Raw genomic sequence first — 25,778 nt, 5'->3', positions numbered from 1 at the left:
TTCTTCCATCGGGAAAAAAGATACAAAAGTCTGAGGTCACGTACCAACCGACTCAAGAATCGCTTCTTCCCTGCTGCTGTCAGACTTTTGAATGGACCTACCTTGCATTAAGTTGATCTTTCCCTACACCCTAGCTATGACCGTAACACTACATTCTGCACTCTCTCATTTCCTTCTCCTCCATGTCCTCTATGAATGGTATGCTCAGTCTGTATAGCGCAAGAAACAATAATTTACACTGTATACTAATACAGTGACAAGAATAAATCAAATCCAATGAAGGGTGGGATTCTCTGGCTGCGCTCACCCCAAAACCTGAAAATCCCTGTCCGAGGTCAATTGCAAGGTCCGCTCCCTGTCCGCTCCGATTCCCGTGGCGGGCGAGATGGGAAAATTCCCCCCAAAATGTTTGAGCCTTATGGATTGATAATGCTTGAAGGTGATTCATTGTGGGTTCAGTGGGAAGGATAACGGAAGAAATAGGAGCAGAAACAGACTACACATCTCCTTGAAGTTACTCCAACATTCAGTCAGATCATTTATTTATTAGTCACATATAAGGCTTACATTAACACTGCAATGAAGTTACTGTGAAATTCCCCTAGTCGTCATACTCCTGCGCCTGTTCAGGTCAATGCACCTAACCAGCACGTCTTTCAGGCTGTGGGAGGAAACCGGAGCACCCGGAGGAAACCCACGCAGACACAGGGAGAATGTGCAAAATCCACACAGACAGTAACCCAAGCTGGAAATCGAACCCGGGTCCCTCTCACTGTGAGGCAGCAGTGCTAACCACTGTGCCACCGTGCCGCCCGTGACTAATCCTCAGCCTCAGTTCCCCTTTCCCATCCTCCCTACATATTCCCGGATTGGATTTCTCGAGAGGTCAAAAGAAAATCTGTCTGTCCCATCTTTGAATATGCTCAACAATGGGGCATCGACAAATCTCTGGGGTAGAGGATATTAAAGACACACAGCCTTTTGGGTGAAATAAATTCTCCCCATCTCAATCTTAAAATGTTCAACCCCCTTATTTTGAGACTGTGCCCTCAGGCAGCTTGACTCTGATTGTCCAAGGCATTGCCTTGAGGAATGAACCAGCAAAATGACTGTCACTTATTTTGTTTAGCTGAAACAGGCGCAATGTGTGTACCTGTTCTTCCTGTCTGCAAAGAACAGGGCCCTGTGTGGCTTCTAGTATATGTAGCTTCTAGTACATGCAAATGTGATACAGCTTGACTGATGATTATGAATTGTTTTGCAGCTTAATTTTTAGCCCACTCGGGATTATTTAGCAAATGTCCAATCTCAGAATTACATCTAATATTCGATACTGTAGTTTGAGGTTTGTACTCACGGGCTGGTTGGGTACGGTCTGTACCTAGCCTGTTGCAAACAATGGAAGTGACATGCTGTTTGATACCATCCAAGGGTCTTTGGGAGTATAATCTACATAGCTAGCATCACATTGGCACTGAAATTCATATGCCACGTTAGTCATTCCTCAAGGACAATGTCTTGACCAATTGGAGTCAGGCTGCCTGGTTTAAGTTTTCAAACCATGCTTGGCAGTTAACTGTCAGTCCACTATTAGCTAGTGCATTCTCCATGGCAACATCTCTCCCAATCAGAGCCCACTTGCCAACAAATCAGTGCACTCTCTTCTCGTGCAGTAGAGGCTGTTGTTTCCTTTGTTGCCGGTTTATCTTGCGAGTGTCCTGATGAGTGCAAGGTAAACAGCTTCAACAATCCCATTTAATTCTGCAAGGAACCAGGGGCCACGATGTCTAATTCGGTTCGGGTTTGGTCATTTCCAAAGGTTTTGATAGACTCAGTTGCATTTGCTCGGGGAGTCAATGATTAGGGCTCAACATTGAAAACCGATCACAAAGACAGTGGAGGAAGAGGGAAAACATATTTGTACAGTGGCTCATCGCAACGCGTTGCCGCGGAGAATAGCTAAGGCAACGAACATTGCCTTCTCCAAATGGAAGAAGATAGAGGGCTATGCGGAGAGTGAGACCAGTTTGATGTTAGCAGAGAGCCAGTACGGTTGATATAGGCTAAATAACCCCCAACTGTGCTCGAAACTTCAATGGCTTTATTTACAGCACATCAGGTGATTCACACACACGTTAAAAAGATCCCCCCAAACCAGGTGGCACGGTGGCACAGTGTTTAGCATTGCTGCCTCACAGTGCCAGGGACCCGGGTTCAATTCCTGGCTTGGGCCACTGTCTGTGCGGAGTCTGCACATTCTCCCCGTGTCTGCATGGGTTTCCTCCGGGTGCTCAGGTTTCCTCCCACAGTCTAAAGATGTGCGGGTTAGGTTGATTGGCCATGATAAATTGACCCCAGTTTTGGGGGGGATTAGCAAGGTAAATATGTGGGGTTATGGGATGAGGGTGGGATTGTTGTCGATGCGGGCTCGATGGGCCGAATGGCCTCCTTTCGTACGGTAGGGATTCTATGATTCAGTGATATAAGCAGCAAAATGAGCTATTGTGCTGATGGGAGTAGGAATATCACTCCCTTCCCTGCGTAGTGTATCCATCTCCAGTCAAGTTTCGGAATGGTTCATTATCGTCGCATTTTAAACTGAAAAATCTATTGATTATGCAAATTATTGCACTGTTGAGGCACATTAATGGGTTTATTTCACTGAGGAGAAAGGCCCTCAATGTGAAGTCCCAGTCATTCTCTGCTGCTGCATCTCATTTACATTCATGCCTTATTAATGTAAACAGTATTATCAAGGGTTACATAACACGCCCCAGGCATATCGTACACAGACAAACTTCTGCCAACTAAATAACCTCAAACATTGTTTCGAATTAACTGTTTCCCAGCCCCCAGTTGGAACTTTTCCTCTGCTATGGCCACATTTTCCTCGTAACGTCGCACCTTACACTGTTAATGAGTCGAGATAAGTGAGTCCACCACCAGTGCAGCAAGTCACTGGGTCATTTCAATCCCTCGACCAGTGGCTTCCAACCGGTGAGCTGTGGCACATTGCTGTGCCACGAACAGAGATTCACAATTCATGTAATTAAACTAAACTAAATTAAACTAAAACTAACCTTGGTCTTCAGCTCGTGTGGTTGGCATCTCCAAGACCCGATGTATCTTGGGCCTCCTGCATGTGCCCTGGGCTGGGATAGAGCCACACGTGCGCGGTTTAGAGTTTTGACTTTGGCCAGGACCATGCGGATTGATCACCGGGACTTGGAGCTGAAGACAAAGGTCCCACACGCGCTCGCACAATAGCGCAAACTCAAAATGGGCATAAGCCCTGGGAGAAGCGAGAGACACAGTAAGAGTTTTAACAACACCAGGTTAAAGTCCGACAGGTTTATTTGGTAGCAAATACCATTAGCTTTCGGAGCGCTGCTCCTTCGTCAGATGGAGTGGAAATCTGCTCTCAAACAGGGCACACAGAGACACAAAATCACTCCATTTCCACTCCATCTGACGAATGAGTAGCGCTCCGAAAGCTAATGGTATTTGCTACCAAATAAACCTGTTGGACTTTAACCTGGTGTTGTTAGAACTCTTACTGTGTTTACCCCAGTCCAACGCTGGCATCTCCACATCAGAAGCGAGAGAGACAGGGAGAAGTCAAAAACAAAGTTCCCAGTTAGGGACGGAGATAGGGGTAGGATGTAGGCCTCAAAATGTTTTTATAGTACACAGGCGTGCCATGATATATAAAAGGTTGGGAACCTCTGCCCTAGACTGAAGGTTGACCTCACTGAGACACTCAACGCACCCTCATGCACCCTCAGGACCCCTCGCACCCCGGACATTCTCCCTTCCACCTTCTTCCATCGGGGAAAAAGATACAAAGGTCTGAGGTCACGTACCAACTGACTCAAGAACAGCTTCTTCCCTGCTGCCATCAGACTTTTGAATGGACCTACCTTGCATTAAGTTCTCGACATCCTAGCTATGACTGTAACACTACATTCTGCACTCTCTCCTTTCCTTCTCTATGAATGGTATGCTTTGTCTGTGTAGCGCGCAAGAAACAATACATTACACTTTATACTAATACATGTGACAATAATAAATCAAATCAATTCAAATCAACTCTATCTCCATGAAGGAACACAAGTAAACCTGAGCCCAAGTGTGGAGAACATTAGCCTCTGACACTCTTTCCTCTGAGAACACATTTTGCCATTATATTCCACAATAAAGTTACAACTCCATGTGGATAAGACGGCACGGTGGCACAGTGATTAGCACCGCTGCCCCACAGCATCAGGGACCCGGGTTCGATTCCCAGCTTGGGTCACTGTCTGTGCGGAGTCTGCACGTTCTCCCCGTGTCTGTGTGGGTTTCCTCCGGGTGCTCCAGTTTCCCCCCACACTCCAAAGACATGCAGGTTGGCTGGATTGGTCATGCTAAATTGCCCCTTAGTGCCAGGGGGACTAGCTGGGGTAAATGCATGAGGTTATGGAGATAGGGCCTGGGTGGGATTGTAGTCGGTGCAGGCTCGATGGGCCGAATGTCCTCCTTCTGCACTGTAGGATTCTATTCTATGTGCGGGTTAGGTGGATTGGTTATACTAAATTGCCCCTTAGTGTCGGGGGACTAAATACATGGGGTTACGGGGATAGGGCGTGGTTGGGATTGTTATTGATGACAGCTGGATGGGCCAAATGACCTTTCTGCACTGAAGAAATTCGATGATTCTAAAAGAGAAACATAGAAAATGGGAGGAGGCCATTTTGCCCTTCTAGACTGCCCCACCAGATGTTGGGAAGGAGATGGGACAAACTAGTCTCTTTTTTTCAGGTGAGCAAAGATGGATCGAATGATCCTACCCATTCCCAATTCCCTTGTGACCTGGCAATCCGATTACAAAATTCAATCCTTATCCTGACTGAGAGACTCCTTGAGCGGGATTTTCCGACTGCACTCGTCCCAAGACAGGAATATCCCGCTCGAGGTCAACGGGCCTTTGCATGATCCGTGTCCTGCACGCTCCGATTCCCATGGCGAGTGGGACAGGGAAATTCCACCCCGATATCCAACAGAGCTTAACAAGATAGAGCCGGAATGTGTGATCTCTTGCAAGCTGTCCCCAGCATACTCGCTAATTCCATCTTTTACTCTTGTTCTATGCTCTTAAAACTCTACTCTAACTCTTTCGAACTGGACATCCTCTCTTTCACATTCTTTTTGAAAAGTTTATTAGTGTCACAAGTAGGCTTGCATTAACACTGCAATGAAGTTACTGTGAAAATCTTCCAGTCGCCACACTCTGGCGCCTGTTCGGGTACACTGAGGGAGAATTTAGCATGGACAATGCACCTAACCTGCACATCTTTCAGACAGTGGGAGGAAACCAGAGCACCCGGAGGAAACCCACACAGATGCGGGGGAGAATGTGCAGACTCCACACAGACAGTGACCCAAGCCGGGAATCGAACCCGGGTCCCTGGCGCTGTGAGGCAGCAGTGCTAACCACTGGGCCACCGTGCCATTTCTTCGGGAAAAAGATGCAAAATTCTGAGAACACGTTTTGATTTTGATTTGCTTTATTATTGTCACATGTATTAGTATACAGTGAATTGTTTCTTGCGCGCCATACAGACAAAGCATACCGTTCATAGAGAAGGAAAAGAGAGAGTGCAGAATGTAGTGTTGCAGTCAGAGTTAGGGTGTAGAGAAAGATCAACTTAGTGTGAGGTAGGTTCATTCAAAAGTCTCATGGCAGCAGGGAAGAAGCTGTTCCTGAGTCAGTTGGAAAGTGACCTCAGACTTTTGTATCTTTTTCCTGACGGAAGAAGGTGGAAGAGAGAATGTCCGTGTGTGCTGATGCAACCAGGCCCGATCCCCCACATATTTACCCTGCTCGTCCCCCGACACTAAGGAACAATTTAGCATGGCCAATCCACCTAACCCGCACATAGAATAGAATCCTACAGTGCAGAAGGAGGCCATTTGGCCCATCGAGTCTGCACCGACCACACTCCCATCCAGGCCCTATCCCCATAATGCCATGCATTTACTCTAGCTAGTCCCCTTGACACTAAGGGACAGTTTTTCCCTGCTGCCATCAGGCTTTTGAATGGACTTGCCTTGCATTAAGTCAATCTTTCTCTACCCCCTAGCTATGACTGTAACACGACATTCTGCACCTTCCTTTCCTTCCCCCCTATGTACTCTATGAACTGTATGTCTTTTCTGTACCCATTCTGCACCTTCCTTTCCTTCCCCCCTATGTACTCTATGAACTGTATGTCTTTTCTGTATAGCGCGCAAGAAACAACACTTTTCACTGCATCCCAACACGTGACAATAATCGACCAATTCAATGAATTCAACCCAGCTCCTGGTCCAGTGGTTTGTGGCTCAGCGTACCTGCTCCTGGAGATGAGGGTTCGAAGACACTCGATGAGTCGCTGTACGTGTTCGATGCTTGCTCACTGAGCTTCTTCTTGGCACTCCCATCGGAAGATTTGTGCGCTTTCTTCTTGTTCTTGATGAGAATTTTACCGATCATATCGTGCGGGCTTGGAAGAGGAACTCCGGACTCGAGCTGAGATAGAGAGGACAAAAAAATTACATCCAAATTCCAGGCAGGGAGACTTTTCACTATCAAAATGGTCATATTTTTACTGAGCGGTGTATGACCCTCTGTCTGCCCGACCTTTTTTATCAGATGTAAAGTAAAGTAAAGTTTATTTATCAGTCACAAGTAAGGCTTATGTTAACACTGGAATGAAGTTACTGTGAAACTCTCCTCTTCACCACACTCCGGCTCCTGTTCGGGTCAATGCACCTAACCAGCACGTCTTTCAGAATGCGGGAGGAAACCAGAGCACCCAAAGGAAACCCACACAGACACAGGGAGAAAGTGCAAACTCCCCACAGACAGTGACTCGAGGCCGGAATTGAACCTGGGACCCTGGCGCTGTGAGGCAGCTGTGCTGACATAGCGCGCAAGGAACAATACATTTCATTGTATACCAATACATGTGACAACAATAAACCAAATCAAATCAAAAATCAAATTTAAGACTTGGGAAAGGATTTTAACTTTGTTTTTAAAGGCCATGTTATTCTATGCTAATTACAAATTATTTTTGTTAATGACTTTGAGCTGCCAGACAGCAAAAGAGTGACTCCATTCAAAGCAAAGCGTCTATAAGTAATAAGGTGCAGAGTAGCTGTTGCTGTAAACTCTGCGAGGCCTCGATGGGTGCTCCACACACATACTGGCACATAATTATATCAAATGAATTTCATTCCGTTTTTAATCCATTTCTGGATTCAGTCATTAATTATGGGGTACGTTTGTGTCTGAAAGAATGTAGTAAAAGAGATAGATTTAATTACAAATTAAAAGAAGCCCATCACTCTCCTTGCTACTCCTGACTTGGAGAGAGATCATGATGGAGTTGTATAGAACGTTAGTGAGGCCACAGCTGGAGCACTGGGTGCAGTTCTGGTCACCACATTATAGGAAGGATGTGATCGCACTGGAAGGGGGTGTGGAGGAGATTCACCAGGATGCTGCCTGGCATGGAACACTTAAGTTATAAAGAGAGGTTGGATAAGTTTGGGTTGTTTTCGTTGGAGCAGAGAAGACTGAGGGGTGACCTGATCAAGATGTTCAAGATTATGAGGGGCATGGACAGGGTGGATAGGGAGCAGCTGTTCCCTTAGTTGAAGGGTCAGTTACGAGGGGACACAAGTTAAAAGTGAGGGGTGGGAGGTTTAGGGGGGATTTGAATAAAATCTTTTTTACCCAGAGGGTGGTGACGGTCTGGAATGCGCTGCCTGGGAGGGTGGTGGAGGCGGGATGCCTCACATCCTTTAAAAAGTACCTGGATGAGTACTTGGCACATCATGACATTCAAGGCTATGGGCCAAGTGCTGGCAAGTGGGATGAGGTGGGCAGGTCGGGGCATTTCATGCGTCGGTGCAGACTCGATGGGCTGAAGGGCCTCTTCCGCACTGTGGTATTTTGTGATTGTGTGACTTCCAGTCAAAGATGACTGAGTGGCATTTTTGCATGAGGGAAGTTTGTTTAGGCTGGCACAGCGTGGCACGCAGGAGGTGACAGCCGCCTTCAGCGGTTGTCATGCCGGCTGCCGTCATTTCTAGCTGAAGATTCCCACCCCTGTCCTTAGCTGAAGAAAGGAGGCCAGATTTCAGTGGAGTCTCACTTTGATTCCAATGCCTTGGTCTTGCTGATGTCAGCTCCTTTTATCTCTGAGCTCAGCAGGGGCAGAAAGGGAAAAAAATGGAACTGCTGGCACTGCACCTGCTCCCACCCAAGCCACAGCCTCTCTCCATAGCAGTTTTGCCCTTTGGCTACAATACAAACGACTATACAATCTGGATAACTCTAAGAACAGAGGTAGGGGGAAGGAGACCATCTGGTCCCGGAGATCTGCCAGTCTTTCGTGCCATCGTATATATTCTTTTTCAATCTTTCATCGCATGTGAGTGTTGACAAGTTGCCCATCCCTAACTGCCTCTCGAACTGTGTGGCTTGCTCAAGAGATCACAGTTACTTGGTAAGATACTTGGTAGTGTGGATGAACAGAGGGATCTGGGTGTCCATGTGCATAGATCCCTGAAAGTTGGCACCCAGGTTGATAGGGTTGTTAAGAAGGCGTACGGTGTGTTAGCTTTTATTGGTAGAGGGATTGAGTTTCGGAGCCAGGAGGTCATGCTGCAACTGTACAAAACTCTGGTGTGGTCGCATTTGGAGTATTGCGTACAGTTCTGGTCGCCGTATTATAGGAAAGATGTGGAAGTGTTGGAAAGGGTGCAGAGGAGATTTACCAGAATGTTGCCTGGTATGGTGGGAAAATCGTATGAGGAAAGGCTGAGGGGCTTGAGGTTGTTTTCGTTAGAGAGAAGAAGGTTAAGAGGTGACTTAATAGAGGCATACAAGATGATCAGAGGATTAGATAGGGTGGATAGTGAGAGCCTTTTTCCTCGGATGGTGTTGGCTAGCACGAGGGGACTTAGCTTTAAATTGAGGGGTGAGAGATATAGGACAGATGTTAGAGGTAGGTTCTTTACTCAGAGAGTAGTAAGGGCGTGGAATGCCCTGCCTGCAGCAGTAGTGGACTCGTCAACATTAAGAGCATTCAAATGGTTATTGGATAAACATATGGATGATATTGGAATATTGTAGATTATAGGGGCTTTAGATTGGTTCCACTGGTCGGCGCAACATCGAGGGCCTGTACTGCGCTGTAATGTTCTATGTTCTATGTTCTATAAGGGGGCAAATCTTTTAGAACTGAGGTGAGGAGAAGTTTCTTCACCCAGAGGGTGGTGAATGAGTGGAATTCACTCCCACAGAAAGTATCGTAGAATCATAGAATCCTATTGTGTAGTAGAAGGCCATTCGGCCCCTTGAATCTGCACTGACCACAATCCGACCCAGGTCCTATTCCCGTAATCCCACGTATTTACCCTGCTAATCCCCTGACACTGAGGGGCAATTTAATATGGCCAATCCACCTAATCTGCACATCTCTGGACTGTGGGAGGAAACCGGAGCACCCGGAGGAAACCCACGCAGACACGAGGAGAATGTGCAGTCTGCACACAGACGGTGACCCGAGGCCGGAATCGAACCCGGGTCCCTGGAGCTGTGAGGCAGCAGTGCTAACCACTGTGCCACCAGGCCAACCTGTTGAGGCCAAAATGATGTCTGATTTCCAGAAGGAATTAGATATAGCTCTTGGGGTTAAAATGATCAAGGGATATGGGGGGAAGTGGGGATCAGGATATTGAATTTAATGGTCAGCCATGATCAAAATGAATGGCGGAGCAGGCTCGAAAGGCCGAATGGCCTCCTCCTGCGTCTATTTTAGAATCATAGAATCCCTACAGTGCAGAAGGAGGCCATTCGGCCCATTGAGTCTGCACCGACCTCAATCCCACCCAGGCCTATCCCTGTAACCCCAGACATTTACTCTGCTAATCCCCCTGACACTAGGGTCAATTTAGCATGGCCAATCAACCTAACCCGCGCATCTTTGGACTGTGGGAGGGAACCAGAGCACCCGGAGGAAACCTATGCTTCTATGTATCAGAGGGCATTTTTTTAAGAGTCAACCCCATTGATGTGACTAGGGCGGTTGATGGAGGAGAACCGGTGGATGCGGTGTTTTTGGATTTCCAAAAGGCGTTTGATAAGGTGCCCCATAAAAGGCTGCTGAAGAAGATTAGGGCACACGGAGTTGGGGGTAGTGTGTTAAAGTGGATTGGGGACTGGCTATCTGACAGGAAGCAAAGAGTCGGAATAAATGGGTGTTTTTCCGGTTGGAGGAAGGTAACTAGTGGCGTGCCGCAGGGATCGGTACTCGGGCCGCAACTGTTTACCATATATATAGATGATCTGGAGGAGGGGACGGAGTGTAGGGTAACGAAGTTTGCAGACGACACAAAGATAAGTGGAAAAGTGAATCGTGTGGAGGACGGAGAAGATCTGCAGAGAGATTTGGACAGGCTGAGTGAGTGGGCGAGGATATGGCAAATGGAGTATAACGTTGAGAAATGCGAGGTTATACACTTTGGAGGAAATAATAACAAATGGGATTACTATCTCAATGGAAACAAATTAAAACATGCTACCGTGCAAAGGGACCTGGGGGTCCTTGTGCATGAGATGCAAAAGCCCAGTCTGCAGGTACAACAGGTGATCAAGAAGGCAAATGGGATGTTGGCCTATATTGCGAAGGGCATAGAATATAAAAGCAGGGATGTCTTGATGCACCTGTACAGGGCATTGGTGAGGCCGCAGCTGGAATACTGTGTGCAGTATTGGTCCCCTTATATGAGGAAGGATATATTGGCATTGGAGGGAGTGCAGAGAAGGTTCACCAGGTTGATACCGGAGATGAGGGGTTTGGATTATGAGGAGAGGCTGAGGAGATTGGGTTTGTACTCGTTGGAGTTTAGAAGGATGAGGGGGGATCTTATGGAGACTTATAAGATAATGCGGGGGCTGGATAGGGTGGAGGCGGAGAGATTCTTTCCACTTAGTAAGGAAGTTAAAACTAGAGGACACAGCCTCAAAATAAAGGGGGGTCGGTTTAGGACAGAGTTGAGGAGGAACTTCTTCTCCCAGAGGGTGGTGAATCTCTGGAATTCTCTGCCCACTGAGGTGGTGGAGGCTACCTCGCTGAATATGTTTAAAGCGCGGATGGATGGATTCCTGATCGGTAAGGGAATTAAGGGTTATGGGGATCAGGCGGGTAAGTGGTACTGATCCACGTCAGATCAGCCATGATCTTATTGAATGGCGGGGCAGGCTCGAGGGGCTAGATGGCCTACTCCTGCTCCTATTTCTTATGTTCTTATGTTCTTATTGCTGTGGGTCTGGAGTCACATGTCGGCCAGACCGGGTAAGGACGGCAGATTTCCTTCCCTCAAGTCAACCAGATGGATTTTTACAATAGTCACTGATAGTTGCCATGGTCACCGTCACTAAGACTAGCTTTACGTCCCAGATTACTAACTGAATGTGAACTCCACCAGCTGCAGCCCGCAGTGCATTAACCGGGGCTGCAGGATAACTATCGCAGTGCCATTACCGCCATCGGCACCTTATCTTTCTCACTAGTTATTTGCGAACGTCATTTTATTTTTGAGTCGCTGTCTCTGATTCAATAGCAGCTGCTTTGAGATTGCGAACAAGCTGGTCTCTTCCACTGATGCAAAAGTAATTATGAAACACGTCCAATAGACAAATGGCATCTGGGACATATTCTGGTGTGTTGGAAGCCAATTCACTGCAAGCCCTTCAAGTGAGGACTGAACCTGTTTCTGAGGCAAACATTCCCTTGTTGAAAAGGTAGGTGCTGCGTCCCATTATCGGGACCCACGTTATTTCCTGGACAAGTTTCAACTGGAAAGGGGTCTCTCAAATCTTTTCTTGATTTGATTTGGAAATCTGAGAATCGGAATGCTCACCCGTGGCTGGGATTCTCCGACCTCGCCCGGAATTCTTCGGCCTCTCCCGTGGCGGGGATTCTCCGATTCCACTCCATCTGACGAAGGAGCAGCGCTCCGAAAGCTAATGGCATTTGCCACCAAATAAACCTGTTGGACTTTAACCTGGTGTTGTTAAAACTCTTACTACATGTGGCTCACAGCAATGTGGTTGGCTCTTAAATGTCCTCTGGAATGGCCGGGCAACTACTCAGTTCGAGGGCAATTAGGAATGGGCAACAAATGCTGGCCTTGCCAGTGACGCCCAGATCCCTTGAAAGAATAAACAAAACCTTCTCTCGGGTCCTCACATCCTTCCTAAAGAGGTGACCAGAGCGGAACATGGTGCTCAGTTGTGTCCTCACCAGAGCTTTGTAAATCTACCATTTTGTGAAGTTTGGGTCATTGCACAGCGAATCATACAACTCACCGGATATTTCTCCAAGTCTTCCATCAGTAGTGCATCTCCGAATATCGCCCTGCAGTACTCCGCCATTTTAGCTTGCTGTTTCGGACTGAAGGAACACAAAGATCAGAGAATCATCGAATCCCTACAGAAGGAGGCCATTCGGCCCATCGAGTCTGCACCGACTCTGACAATAAAGTAGGTTACGCTTTCCCTGTAACCCCACACATTTACCTACACATCTTGAGACACTAAGGGGCAATTTAGCATGGCCAATTCACCTAGCCTGCACATCTTTGGAGTGTGGGTGAAAACCGGAGCACCCAGAGGAAACCCAGGAAGACATGGGGAGAACGTACAGACAGTGACCCAGAATCCCAGCCACGGTGAGTGTTTGAAATATGGGCCAGGAATCCCCGACCTCGCCCAGGGCTGGGATTCTTCGACCTTGCCCGGAATTCTCCGACCTCGCCCAGGGCTGGGATTCTCCGACCTCACCCGTGGCTGGGATTCTCTGACCTCACCCGTGGCTGGGATTCTCCGACCTCACCCGTGGCTGGGATTCTCCGACCTCGCCCATGGCTGGGGTTCTTCGACCTTGCCCGGAATTCTCCGACCTCTCCCATGGCTGGGATTCTCCGACCTCGCCCGTGGCTGGGATTCTCCGACCTCACCCATGGCTGGGATTCTCCGACCTCGCCCATGGCTGGGATTCTTCGACCTTGCCTGGAATTCTCCGACCTCTCCCATGGCTGGGATTCTCCGATCTCACCCGTGGCTGGGATTCTCTGACCTCACCCTGTGGCTTGGATTCTCCGACCTCACCCGTGGCTGGGATTCTCCGACCTCGCCCATGGCTGGGGTTCTTCGACCTTGCCTGGAATTCTCCGACCTCTCCCGCGGCGGGGATTCTCCGACCTTGCCGGTGGCTGGGACGCTCTAACCTCCCACCGCGGCTGGGATTCTCCGGACCCGCTGCAGTGAACGAAGATTTGGCTGAGCGCCAAATTCTCCGTTCTCGCTGGAGGCAGCGGTGGCGGGGGTGTGAATAGCCAGAGGATTCCGGCCAAGCTCTGATATCTTCAGATGTAACTTCCAGCCTTGTGTGTGTGTGTGTGTGTGTGTGTGTGTGTGTGTGTGTGTGTGTGTGTGTGTTTGCGTGTGTGTGTGTCTCATTCACTTTCATTACTTTCCCCCTTCTTGCAAGAGCAGTAATTACAACAACATGGTCATTGCTGAAAATTGGTGCAGATACTTACGAATCAACATGGTTTTCAAATGAGAGGATAACTGGATATGGAGACGTTTTAAAAGCACACTCAGCAATTGCTTCAATTACCTCCTGCAAAGCAACAGAGGGGGAAGAAAAGAAAGTATTTAGTTTGCTGTAATTTGTGGAGATCATTTAAATTCATACGCCGCCCACGACTTTTTTCCATTCATTAATCAGTGTAGACTGACATGAATATCTCATGAAGCTTCTGCAAATCAAAGCAGCTACATCGTGACATGAAAATGCACCTTTTCAAACGGTTAAAAATCAGAGGCTGCAACCAAACAAAACTTCCCTGACTTTGAAAATCTAAGCAACCATGCAGAGGCTTTATGTTTCATAGAATCCCTACAATACAGAAGGAGGCCATTCGGCCCGTCAAGTCTGCACCGATCACAATCCCACCCAGGCCCTATCCCCATAACCTCCCCCTGCATTTACCCTCCTAATTCCCTCTGACACTAAGGGGCAATTTAGCATGGCCAACCCACCTAACCCGCACATCTTTGGAGTGTGGGAGGAAACCGGAGCACCCGGAGGAAACCCACGCAGACACCGTGCAAACTCCATACAGACAGTGACCCAAGGCCAGAATTGAACCTGAGACCCTGGTGCTGTGAGGCAGCAGCACTAACCACTGTGCCACTGTGCCGTAAATGATGTTAATATTTACTTTCAGCCATTACCTTTGAATCTAGCTGACTGAAGGTTGTTGGGGAGAGACACTTCAAACTGAATAAATGGACAAAAATGCAGCAAGCGTGCATCAAACCCAAAGATGTGCAGGTTAGGTGGATTGGCCATGCTAAATTGCCCCTTAGTGTCAGGGAGATTAGCAGGATAAATATGTGGGGTTACGGGAATAGATTAGGGATAGATTGTTATCAATGTAGGCTAGATGGGCCGAATGGCCTCCTTCTGCACTGTAGGAATTCTACAATTCTATGATTCTATGAAACTTGTTCGGTTAAGCTCTGCACCATGCAGGTTGGTTAATAGGGCAGCACGGTGCCACAGTGGTTAGCACTGCTGCCTCACAGCGCCAGGGACCGGGGTTCGATTCCCGGCTTGGGTCACTGCTCCGGTTTCCTCCCACAGTCTGAAAGAAGCGCTGGTTAGGTGCGAAGTTCTCCCTCAGGCGCCGGGGTGTGGCGACTCGGGGATTTTCACAGCAACTGCATTGCAGTGTTAATGTAAGCCGACTTGTGACACTAATAAATAAAAACTTAACGACATTAAAAAAATTCCACCTTGAAACATATTTCGGTTGTCATTGTAAATCCATGAGTGATGACTGGCTCTTCCTCTGTTGAGCGTCCCTTCCAGCAGTCCAGCTCCACACACCGACATCCCGCCAAGAGTACCTGGCGGTAGATTTCAACGGAGGAGTTTCCAGCCAGTTGTCCAGCTGTAGTAACACAACACAAAACAGAGAGCAGCTACTCCAGTGATACATGAGAAGAAATGCTCTTTGTAATATGGCACCACTTCCGGCCGCATACGACGCATGGGAGGGTAGCAAGGCTAACATATAATGAAATATAATTTCAGTTTGTGGTGGGGTGGTTCGGAGAGTGTGGGTGAAAAAAACTACAATAATAATCACTGTGAGTACACACAAGTATTAGGAGACTGGAACATAAGACATGGGAGAGCAGGGCTTTTTGCCGGCATAGACACAATGGGCCAAATGGCCTCCTTCTGCGCTGTAACATTTCTGAGTTGGCCGCGCAGTCCTTTGAGCCTGCTCCACCATTCCGTAAGATCGTGGCCAAACTATCACCTCGCATCCGCTTTCTCTCACTTTTCCACATCCCTTGGTTCCTTCAAATGCCCAATAGAACCATAGAATCCCTGCGGTGCAGAAGGAGGCCATTCGGCCCATCCTGGCTGCACTGACTCTCCAACAGAGGATCTTACCCCATCCCACCACCCCTGTTCTACCCTGGTAACCCTGCAAATTTACCATGGCTAACCACATCCCCCGCCCCCGCCCTCCCCCCCCACCTAACCTACACATCTTTGGACACTAAGGGGCAATTTAGCATGGCCAATCCACCTAACCTACACATCTTTGGACACTAAGGGGCAATTTAGCATGGCCAATCCACCTAACCTACACATCTTTGGACACTAAGGGGCAATTTAGCATGGCCAATCCACCTAACCTACACATCTTTGGACACTAAGGGGCAATTTAGCACAGCCAATCCAACTAACCTACACATCTTTGGAATGATCTACGACTTCAGTCTTGAATACACTCAAAGATTGAACAACCATCACTTCCTGGGGTAGAGATTTCCAAAGATTCACCAACTTCTGAGTGAAGAAATGTCTCCTCAGTGTCATGACTTCAGTGAGGCCCATGAGGTTGGCCTCTTGGAGTATGAGCTCCCTGATTGAGATCATAATTGCCTGCCCAATCAGGGAGCCTCACCTGTATATAAATATGGGAGTGTCAAGTCCACTGGCACACCAGGTTCTGACTTTGTACCTGAAGCACTCTGGGAGTGGAATATAGTTTGTAAATAAAGGGAATCTCGTCAAGGGACACCGGCCTCCGAGGAGTTATTTCAGTCAACTCAGTCCAAAATGGCTGACCTCACCCTGAGATTATGACCCCCCTGTTCTAGACTCCCCAGCCAGGGGGAAATGGCCCCTCAGCATCGACCCCATCAAGCAGAACAAGGCATCTGACATTTTGAAAATGCTGACTAACGTTAAGATTGTCCTGACAATCATTGTTAATGCAAGACGGGAGGCAAAGGCCCAGTGGTATTATCGCTAGACTGTTAATCCAGAAACTCAGCTAATGTTCTGGGGACCCGGGTTCGAATCCCGTCACGGCAGATGGTGGAATTTGAATTCAATAAAAAAAATCTAGAATTAAGAATCTACTGGTGACCATGAAACCATTGTCGGAAAAACCCATCTGGTTCACTAATGTCCTTTAGGGAAGGAAATCTGCCGTCCTTACCCGGTCTGGCCTACATGTGACTCCAGAGCCACAGCAATGTGGTTGAATCTCAACTGCCCTCCAAGGGCAACTAGGGATGGGCAATAAATGCTGGCCCAGCCAGCGACGCCCATGCCCCACGAATCAATTAAAAAAAAGAAACCGTTACACTTAAATTTAGCAGTTGTGATCCCGGTAGGGGACACATACCAGAATGTTGGCAGCTAATCCTCCCACTGAGCTCAGTCCTAGAAGTTCACCATTTTAAAATTTAAAAAAAAGGGATTATTGATCTACATTTTAAAAAATCTAATTATAAATGTGGCTGCGTCCACAGCGAATCGATTCTGAAGAAATGAAATATGAAGAAGTGCGGATTCGACTGAATTATTGAATAAAGTATTTAATGCCTTTCCGCATGACACTTTTGGTGGCAGGGAGGCAGTTGATTGGGGTTTGGGGGGGAGGCAGGAGGGCCTGTGATACCTGAAGGAGAAGTGTAGGATTAGAATGGGAGGAAGCACGTGCAAAATATGGATCTGTTGAGTCAAGTAGTGTGTTTCCATCCAATAAATATAATGCAAAATCTATATGCATAAATTATATGATATAAAAAAATGAAGCAAAACAACATTCTTTCTGGAAGTCCCTTCAGTGTCGTGTGATGGTATTTGGATATAGACCCAAAGAAAAAGGACTATTCTAAAGGATCCTTAAGAAGAGTAGTTCTCCCCTGTGTCCTGGCCAACATTCATCCTTCAATCAACGTCACGAAAAAAGTGTTGTCTGGTCATTATCTTATTGTGGGAGCTTGCTATGCAAACATTCGCTGCTGCATTTCCTACATTACGTTCAGTGACTATACTTCAGAAACATTTCATTGGAAGTAAAGAACTTTGAGATGTGCAGGTTGGAAAAGGCACAAGGTCTCTGTTTTCTCAACTGGGCTCCAAGGTTGTTCAGAGCCTTCATGTTGCACAGTGGTTAGCACTGCTGCCTCACAGTGCCAGGGACCCGGGTTCAATTCCGGCCTCGGGTGACTGTCTGTGCGGAGTCTGCATGTTCTCTCATGGTGGGGGGCGTGGGGGATGTCAGAACTCCTCAGTCCACCTCACCTCGATGTCCAAGGCCCACCTGACGACAGGTGGGGAGGTTGCTGCCGTATTTCTGATTCTGATAGTGGAGAAAATGATTTAATCTGTCTCGATGAGACCAAGAAAGGCAAGGATTCTGCTCCTAGGCCAGCTGTGATGGACTCCTCCCACCCTCCCACGCTCCTGACCCAACGGGGGAGTCAGGTAATTAAGCTGCCTTCCACAACTGCTGAGTTGCAGTGGGAGGGCCTGGTAAATGCCTACAACTTGCTGGTGGCATTCAAACATGGCCTGAACTCAAAGCGATTTGTCCTTCCCCATAAAAACAAAGCAAAGGAGAGACTTGCATTTACGTAATGTCTCTCATGACCTCCGAAACACTTTGTTCATTGAGAGATCCTGTGTATGCTTAGCCCTCTTTGCTTCAGTCTACGCAAATACTTTCTTTTTTAATCATTTGTGGGACATGGATGTCGCTGGCTGGCCAACAGTTATTGCTGGTGCTTGGAACAGTACATTTAGTTGTTAAGGTTTAAAGGTTTATACAATATCATGGATTTTTTTCTTGTTTGTAATTGGTAAAAGTTATTGCTAACCTTCTTATTATGTGTTCAGTAAGAAGTCTCACAACACCAGGTTAAAGTCCAACAGGTTTATTTGGTATCATGAGCTTTTGGAGCGCTGCTCCTTGATCAGGTGAGTGGGGCATGAAGATGAAGGAGCAGCGCTTCGAAAGCTCATGATACCAGATAAACCTGTTGGACTTTAACCTAGTGTTGTAAGACTTCTTACTCTGCCCACCCCAGTCCAACGCCGGCATCTCCACATCATTATTATGTGCTAACTGTGTTCTTAATTATGCATTCTTAAGGACGGTACGGTGGCACAGTGGGTAGCACTGCTGCCCCACAGTGCCAGGGACTCGGGTTCCATTCCTGGCTTGGGTCACAGTCTGTGCGGAGACTGCGAGTTCTCCCCGTGTCTGCATGGGTTTCCTCCGGATGCTCCGGTTTCCTCCCACAGTCCGAAAGATGTGCTGGTTAGGTGAATTGGCCATGCTAAACTCTCCCTCGGTGTACCTGAACAGGCACTGGAGTGTGGCAACTAGGTAATTTTTACAGTGACTTTATTGCAGTGTTAACGTAAGCCTACTTGTGACGCTAATAAATAAAAAAAATAAACTTTGTTTGGTAAAAGCTCCCTAGTGGATCACTTGAATCATACCTGGAGTGAAACATCTTATGCTTACCTGTGTCAAATTTCAAAGTGCAAAACCTATGGTCTAGGCTGACTTCGTAAAACACCTTGGAGTTTCTTATCTGGATTATAACACTGCCTGAGTATTGCAAACCCTTGTAGATCAATCCGTGTTGGTGAGTGAAGGGACACCAGCCTCTCAGAAGGTATTCCGATGTGTTGAAGGGAGTGGGAAGCCAAGGTTGGGAGTAATACAGGTTTTTGGAGTTGGAGGAGGTTAGATCCAGCCGTGGGTCGGGGTTGGGGGGCGGGAGCGGGGGGAGATGGGGTGGGGGGGGGGGGGTTGGTTCATGCATGAAGCAGTGACTTTTAAGGGGCATCTGGACAATATATGAAAAGGATGGGAATAGAAGGATACGGTCCCCAGAAGGGTAAGGGGTTTTAGTTCACACAGGTAGCATAGTCGATGCAGGTTTGGAGGGCCGAAGGGCCTGTTCCTATGCTGGAATTTTCTTTGTTCTTTGCTCTTTGACTCTGAGTGTGAGGAGGAGAACTTTATGTTTGTAGGTTAGGCGTTCTCTAATAATCAACATGTCAAAATGGATTTGGGGCAGGTTAGGATAGGGGCAGCACATAGAAATCATAGAAACCCTACAGTGCAGAAGGAGACCATTCGGCCCATCGAGTCTGCACCAACCACAATCCCACCCAGGCCCTACCCCCACATATTTTACCCGCTAATCCCTCTAACCTACGCATCCCAGGACTCTAAGGGGCAATTTTTTTAACCTGGCCAATCAACCTAACCCGCACATCTTTGGACTGTGGGAGGAAACCAGAGCACCCGGAGGAAACCCACGCAGACACGAGGAGAATGTGCAAACTCCACACAGACAGTGACCCGAGCCAGGAATCGAACCCGGGACCCTGGAGCTGTGAAGCAGCAATGCTAACCACTGTGCTACCGTGCCGCCCATTTTGGATGAGCTCAGGTTTATGGAAGGTAAAGAATGGAAAGATGGCCTTGTGAGCATTGGAATGATGGAGTTGGAGGCCACAAAGGCACAAACAAATGAGGGTCCCACCAATAGCTGGAGTGAGCCAGGGGCAGAGGCAAGTATGTCCACAAAGGTTGCCATTCTTTTCAAGGTGCTTCAGCAATATTGGGCTCCAGGATATGTTAAAAGTCAAACTGTGGGCCGAATTTGATCTTGGACAGCCAATACCAGATGCAACACAGCATGTTAAAAAAAGTATCTCCTCATGAAGACTTTAGCCTAGGCAAAAAGGCTTCACCTGATCCTTGTCCATGATGACCGGACAACGGTACATATTGGTAGATCTCGTGCCCTCATGCGATCTGACTCAACTGTAGTTTTGTCTACGATGATACACTTTGGAAGGAGTAATTTGACAGAGAAGTATACTATGAAAGGTCTGACACTGGGAAGTTCCAAAGAACAAAGGGACCTTGGCGTGTTTGTCCATAGATCTCTGAAGACGGAAAGGCAGGTTAACAGGGTGGTGATAAAGGCTTATGGGCATAGTTCATGGTGCATATGGCACACTCACCTTTAGCAATCGGGGTATAGATTACACAAGCAGAGAGGTCATGATGGAGTTGTATAGAACTTTGGTGAAGTCACAGCTGGAGTACTGTGTGCAGTTCTGGTCGCCACATTATAGGAAGGACATGAACGCACTGGAGGGGGTGTGGAGGAGATTCACCAGGATGCTGCCTGGGATGGAACATTTAAGTTATAAAGAGAGGTTGGATAGGCTTGGCTTGTTTTCTTTGGGATAGAGAAGACTGAGGGTGCGACCTGATTGAGGTGTTCAAGATTATGAGGGGCATGGACAGGGTGGATAGGGAGCAGCTGTTCCCTTAGTTGAAGGGTCAGTTACGAGGGGACACAAGTTAAAAGTGAGGGGTGGGAGGTTTAGGGGGGATTTGAGTAAAATCTTTTTTACCCAGAGGGTGGTGACGGTCTGGAATGCGCTGCCTGGGAGGGTGGTGGAGGCGGGATGCCTCACATCCTTTAAAAAGTACCTGGATGAGTACTTGGCACATCATGACATTCAAGGCTATGGGCCAAGTGCTGGCAAGTGAGATTAGGTGGGCAGGTCAGGGCCTTTCATGCATCGATGCAGACCCGATGGGCTGAAGGGCCTCTTCTGCACTGTAGTATTTTGTGATTCTGTGATGAGATCAGCAGCCTCCTGAGCAACAAAGATTGCCTCGTGGATGAGGCATTTGGAGGACATTGGACTCCCAGCTTGTCGGAGTCTGAGCCTTCAGGAGGTGGTTAATTGGGGAACAGCCCTCTCTGCTTTCTCTTGCTGAATCAGTCAAGGACACAAAGATCATTCTGGTGAAGCCTATCTCTGAGGCAGAAAGTCTTCGGTCCCCATGGGCAGAGTTGGTTCCTTACCTGTGAGGTAGGTGTTATGTGAAGAGTTGATGAAATAGTGTGACATGGGTTGAGTCATATCCTCACTTAGGTCTAATTTCTCAGGTGGAATGACCCCATTCTCATCGCCACTCAGATATTTCTTGAAACCATCGACTGATATATGCCCTGGAAACACACAAGAAAAGAATTCTTAATTTTCACGTCTTCATCCAAACTACAGCTCACAGAATCATAAAATCAGAGAATCTTACAGTACAGAAGGAGGTCATTCAGCCCATCGTGTCGTCACTGACCACAATCCCACCTAGCCCTAACCTCATAACGCCATGCATTGACTCTAGCTAGTGCCCCTGGCCAATCCACCTAACTTTAGTATGGCCAATCCACCTAACCTGCACATCTTAGGACACTAAGGATGGTGAGTGTCTGGAAAAACCAGAGGTAGTAGTAGAGGCGGGTACAATTTTGTCTTTTAAAAAGCATTTAGACAGTTACATCAGTCAGGTGGTTATAGAGGGATTTAGGCCAAACGCTGGTAATTGGGAACTGGCTTAGTGGTTATAAAAAAGGACGGCATGGACGAGTTGGGCCGAAGGGCCTGTTTCCACGCTGCAAACCTCTATGACTCTATGAGGCAATTTAGCACGGCCAATCCACCTAACTCGCACATCCTTGGAGTGTGGGAGGAAATCGGAGCACCCGGAGGAAACCCACGCAGACACGGGGAGAATATATAAACTCCACACAGACAGTGACCCGGGAATTGAACACGGAGAACCTGGAGGAAACCCACACAGACACGGGGAGAACATGTAAACTCCACACAGGCAAGCCGGGAATTGACCCCTGCTAACTCCTGCTAACCCCTGCCTCACTGCTGTGAGGCAGCAGTGCCAACCACTGTGCTGCCCCTTATACACAGGGTGCCACAATATATCTCATTGTACCATGTTAAATTACATTTCCAGGTGTGTACACCATCATACCTCTTATACAACAATATAGATCTCCAAACCAGAATTGAACAACATTTTCTAAATGGAGGTCGGTCACCAGTGGTGTGTCCCAGGGATCTGTTCTGGGACCCTTGCTGTTTGTCATTTTCATAAATGACCTGGATGAGGAAGCAGAGGGATGGGTTGATAAGTTTGCTGACGACACGAAGGTTGGTGGGGTTGTGGATAGTCTGGAGGGATGTCAGAAGTTACAGAGGGACATAGATAGGATGCAAGACTGGGCGGACAAGTGGCAGATGGACTTCAACCCAGATAAATGCGTCGTGGTCCATTTTGGCAGGTCGAATGGGATGAAAGAGTACAATATAAAGGGAAAGACTCTTAGTACGGTAGAGGATCAGAAGGACCATGAAGTCCGGGTCCATAGGACTCTAAAATCGGCCCCGCAGGTGGAGGAGGTGGTTAAGAAGGCGATTGGTGTGCTGGCCTTTATCAATCGAGGGATTGAGTTTAGGAGTCCGGGGATAATGATGGCTATATAAGACCCTCGTTAGACCCCACTTGGAGTACTGTGCTCAGTTCTGGTAGCCTCACTATAGGAAGGATGTGGAAAAGATTGAAAGGGTGCAGAGGAGATTTACAAGGATGTTGCCTGGATTGAGTGGCATGCCTTATGAGGATAGGCTGAGGGAGCTCAGTCTTTTCTCCTTGGAGAGACGAAGGATGAGAGGAGATCTAATAGAGGTGTATAAGATGTTGAGAGGCATAGATCGGGTGGACTCTCAGAGGCTATTTCCCAGGGTGGAAATGTCTGCTACGAGAGGACAGAGGTTTAAGGTGCAGGGGGGTAGGTACAGGGGAGATGTTAGGGGTAAGTTTTTCACACAGAGGGTGGTGGGCGAGTGGAATCGACTGCCGTCAGTGGTGGTGGAGGCGAACTCAATAGGGTCTTTTAAGAGACTCCTGGATGAGTACATGGAGCTTAATAGGATGGAGGGTTATAGGTAGGTCTAGAAGGTAGGGATGTGTTCGGCACAACTTGTGGGCCGAAGGGCCTGTTTGTGGTGTAGTTTTTCTATGTTTCTATGTTTCTAACTGGGGTGAATTCATACAAACGACATGTGCTATAAAATAAACCAAATCTCTGAGAATCTGCGCTTAGTCCATCAATGTTGGTCTCTTGTACATCACCGATTTTAATTGTTTCTCAATTAGTGGCCATGCTTTTAGTTGTCTAAGCCTTCTGCTCTGGAATTCCCTCCCTAAACCTCTCTGGTTGGATCTTAAGGCTTCCCACATGGAATGTTTATGGCGGGGTGGAAGGTGAGGGGATACATCTTAATGACAGGTGAGTAGCTCAACACTTTCTGCACACCCCCAACCCCTTTCCCATCTACAGGTACTGTTATATTAAAGGGGTTGGGGGGGGGGGTTAGAACAAAGAACAAAAAAAAGTACATCACAGGAACAGGCCCTTCGGCCCTCTAAGCCCATGTCTAACTAAACCAAAAAAAAACTTCTGCCCTTACTCGGTCCGTATCCCTCTATTCCCTCCCTATTCATTTACCCATCCAAATCCCTATTAAATGTTGCTAATGTGCCTGCTTCCACCACCTCCTCTGGCAGCGTGTTTGGGGAAGGCAGTGGGTTAGCCACCTGTCATATTTATATGGGTAAGGCACCTTCTAGGCCATCTATCCTTCGACCCACTGAGGCCCTTAACAGGCCTAAGAAAGGAGAAGTTAAAGGTCGAATTCCATCCCCGCTGCCAGAATACAGTTGGCAGAGGATGCTGGATAAGAATGGATAGGTCACTTTTTCAATATCTGAGTTGGAAAGGCAGGAAGGGAAGAGAGTATCTCCTTTTGGGATCTCCTATATGCATGGGGAAACGCGTTTAAGGTACTCCTCCCCCGCCTCCAAAACTCAACCCTCTCACAGCCCCCGCACTCAATCCTCTCCCACCCCTCCTTCGGGTGGGGTAGAAGTTCAGGCACACATGAGGTGCGGGGGTGGGGGGAAGGGGTGGGGGGAGGGGGTGCGGTTAGAGGTGAGGCGTGCAGGATTCTCTCTCTGTGCCTGAATTATGCGACCCAATATCATTCCCACAGAGCCAGCGTGGCAGGAAAATCCAGGGTCAGTGAGGAAACCGAGATCAGGCCACTGTTACCATCGCAGTGACCCTCGGGTGAGTGGGGGTGGTCAGGAAGTCAAAGGTTGGGAGATCAGAGGCTGGGTTGTGGCACCTATCAGGTAAATATCAGACTTGGTCTTTCGGCAGCAGGCGGTCACACGGCCTGGTTTAATGGAGAACACTCAGGGTTGGTGTTGGTGCAGGCTGTCTTAGAATCATAGAATCAGAGAATCCTACAGTGCAGAGGAGGCTATTCGGCCCATCGAGGCTGCACTGACCACAATCCCACCCAGGCCCTATCACCATAACCCCATGTATTTACCCTAGCTAAATCCCCTCACAATAAGGGGCAATTTAGCATGGTCAATCCACCTAACCCGCATATCTTTGAACTGTGGGAGGAAACCAGAGCACCCGGAGGAAACCCACTCAGACATAGGGAGAATGTGCAAACTCCACACAGACAGTGACCCAAGCCGGGAACCAACCTTCCAGTGGGAGCCTCAAGCAGGCCTCAGGCTCCTCATCTGGATTTGCAAAGGGCCTGACGTCTGTTTCAGGGGCAGGGTCTCATCACCTGTATTTTCCCTTTGCCATTATGGTGGGTGGCACACTTCATAGAATCATAGAATCCCTACCATGCAGATGGAGGCCATTCAGCCCATAAAGTCTGCACCAACTCTCTGACAGAGCATCTTAGCCAGGCCCTATCCCTGTAACCTCATGTATTTACCATGGCCAATCCATCTAACCTAAAAGCCCATACATATTTACACTGCTTGTCCCCCGGCACTAAGGGGCAATTTAGCATGGCACATCATTAGACTGTGGGAAGAAACTGGAGCACCTGGAGGAAATCTACGCAGACACAGGGAGGACGTGCAAACTCTGCGCAGACTATGACCCAAAGCCAGAACTGAACCTGGGTCCCTGGTGCTGTGAGGCAGAAGTGCTAACCACTGTATCACAATGCCACCCTGTAGGGTCCATTCATTCCTTAGAATAGACGAAGGCTGCACAGGTATGATGTTAAAATGAATGTCTTTTATTGAACAGAGCTTAAATTTAAATCATTATAAAAGCGAACAGAAAGAGAAAAGCTAGAGAGAGAGACAGGCTTTTTTTGTCAGTCCTGTACAACCACACAGAACTCAAAAACAAAGCTGAACAGAACTGAATTGCAAACACAGAGCTGAAACTACAATATATGTCATTTGCTATCTTGGTTATAGAAATTGTTTGGCACATGCTGTCTCCAACTTGGAGAAACCGGCCTTGCAGATGTTGTTCATTAAAAGCCTGTTTTGCTTGCATTGCACTCTTCAAAAAATGCATGCCTTCTGAGTTTTAAAATGTAGTCGTGTTCGTT

General features: G+C 47.8%; 1 protein-coding gene across 1 annotated transcript in view; it reads right to left on the bottom strand.

The window, feature by feature from the left end:
* The window catches only part of plcb1 (phospholipase C beta 1), a 751,388-nt gene that overhangs the window by 152,017 nt on the left and 573,593 nt on the right, over positions 1-25,778 (bottom strand). Inside the window, exons 10-14 of the mRNA XM_078230364.1 lie at positions 21,338-21,484; positions 14,906-15,063; positions 13,642-13,724; positions 12,407-12,491; positions 6,373-6,550 (exon numbers count right to left, since the gene is read on the bottom strand). Of these exons, the coding sequence (XP_078086490.1) occupies positions 6,373-6,550; positions 12,407-12,491; positions 13,642-13,724; positions 14,906-15,063; positions 21,338-21,484 (651 nt within the window). The remainder of the gene's footprint in view (positions 1-6,372; positions 6,551-12,406; positions 12,492-13,641; positions 13,725-14,905; positions 15,064-21,337; positions 21,485-25,778) is intronic.

The sequence above is a fragment of the Mustelus asterias genome, chromosome 15, assembly GCF_964213995.1.
Source record: "Mustelus asterias chromosome 15, sMusAst1.hap1.1, whole genome shotgun sequence".
NCBI classification, from domain to species: domain Eukaryota; kingdom Metazoa; phylum Chordata; class Chondrichthyes; order Carcharhiniformes; family Triakidae; genus Mustelus; species Mustelus asterias.
The sequence above is the reverse complement of the archived record's forward strand: the minus strand, read 5'-3'. Positions and strand labels throughout refer to the sequence as shown.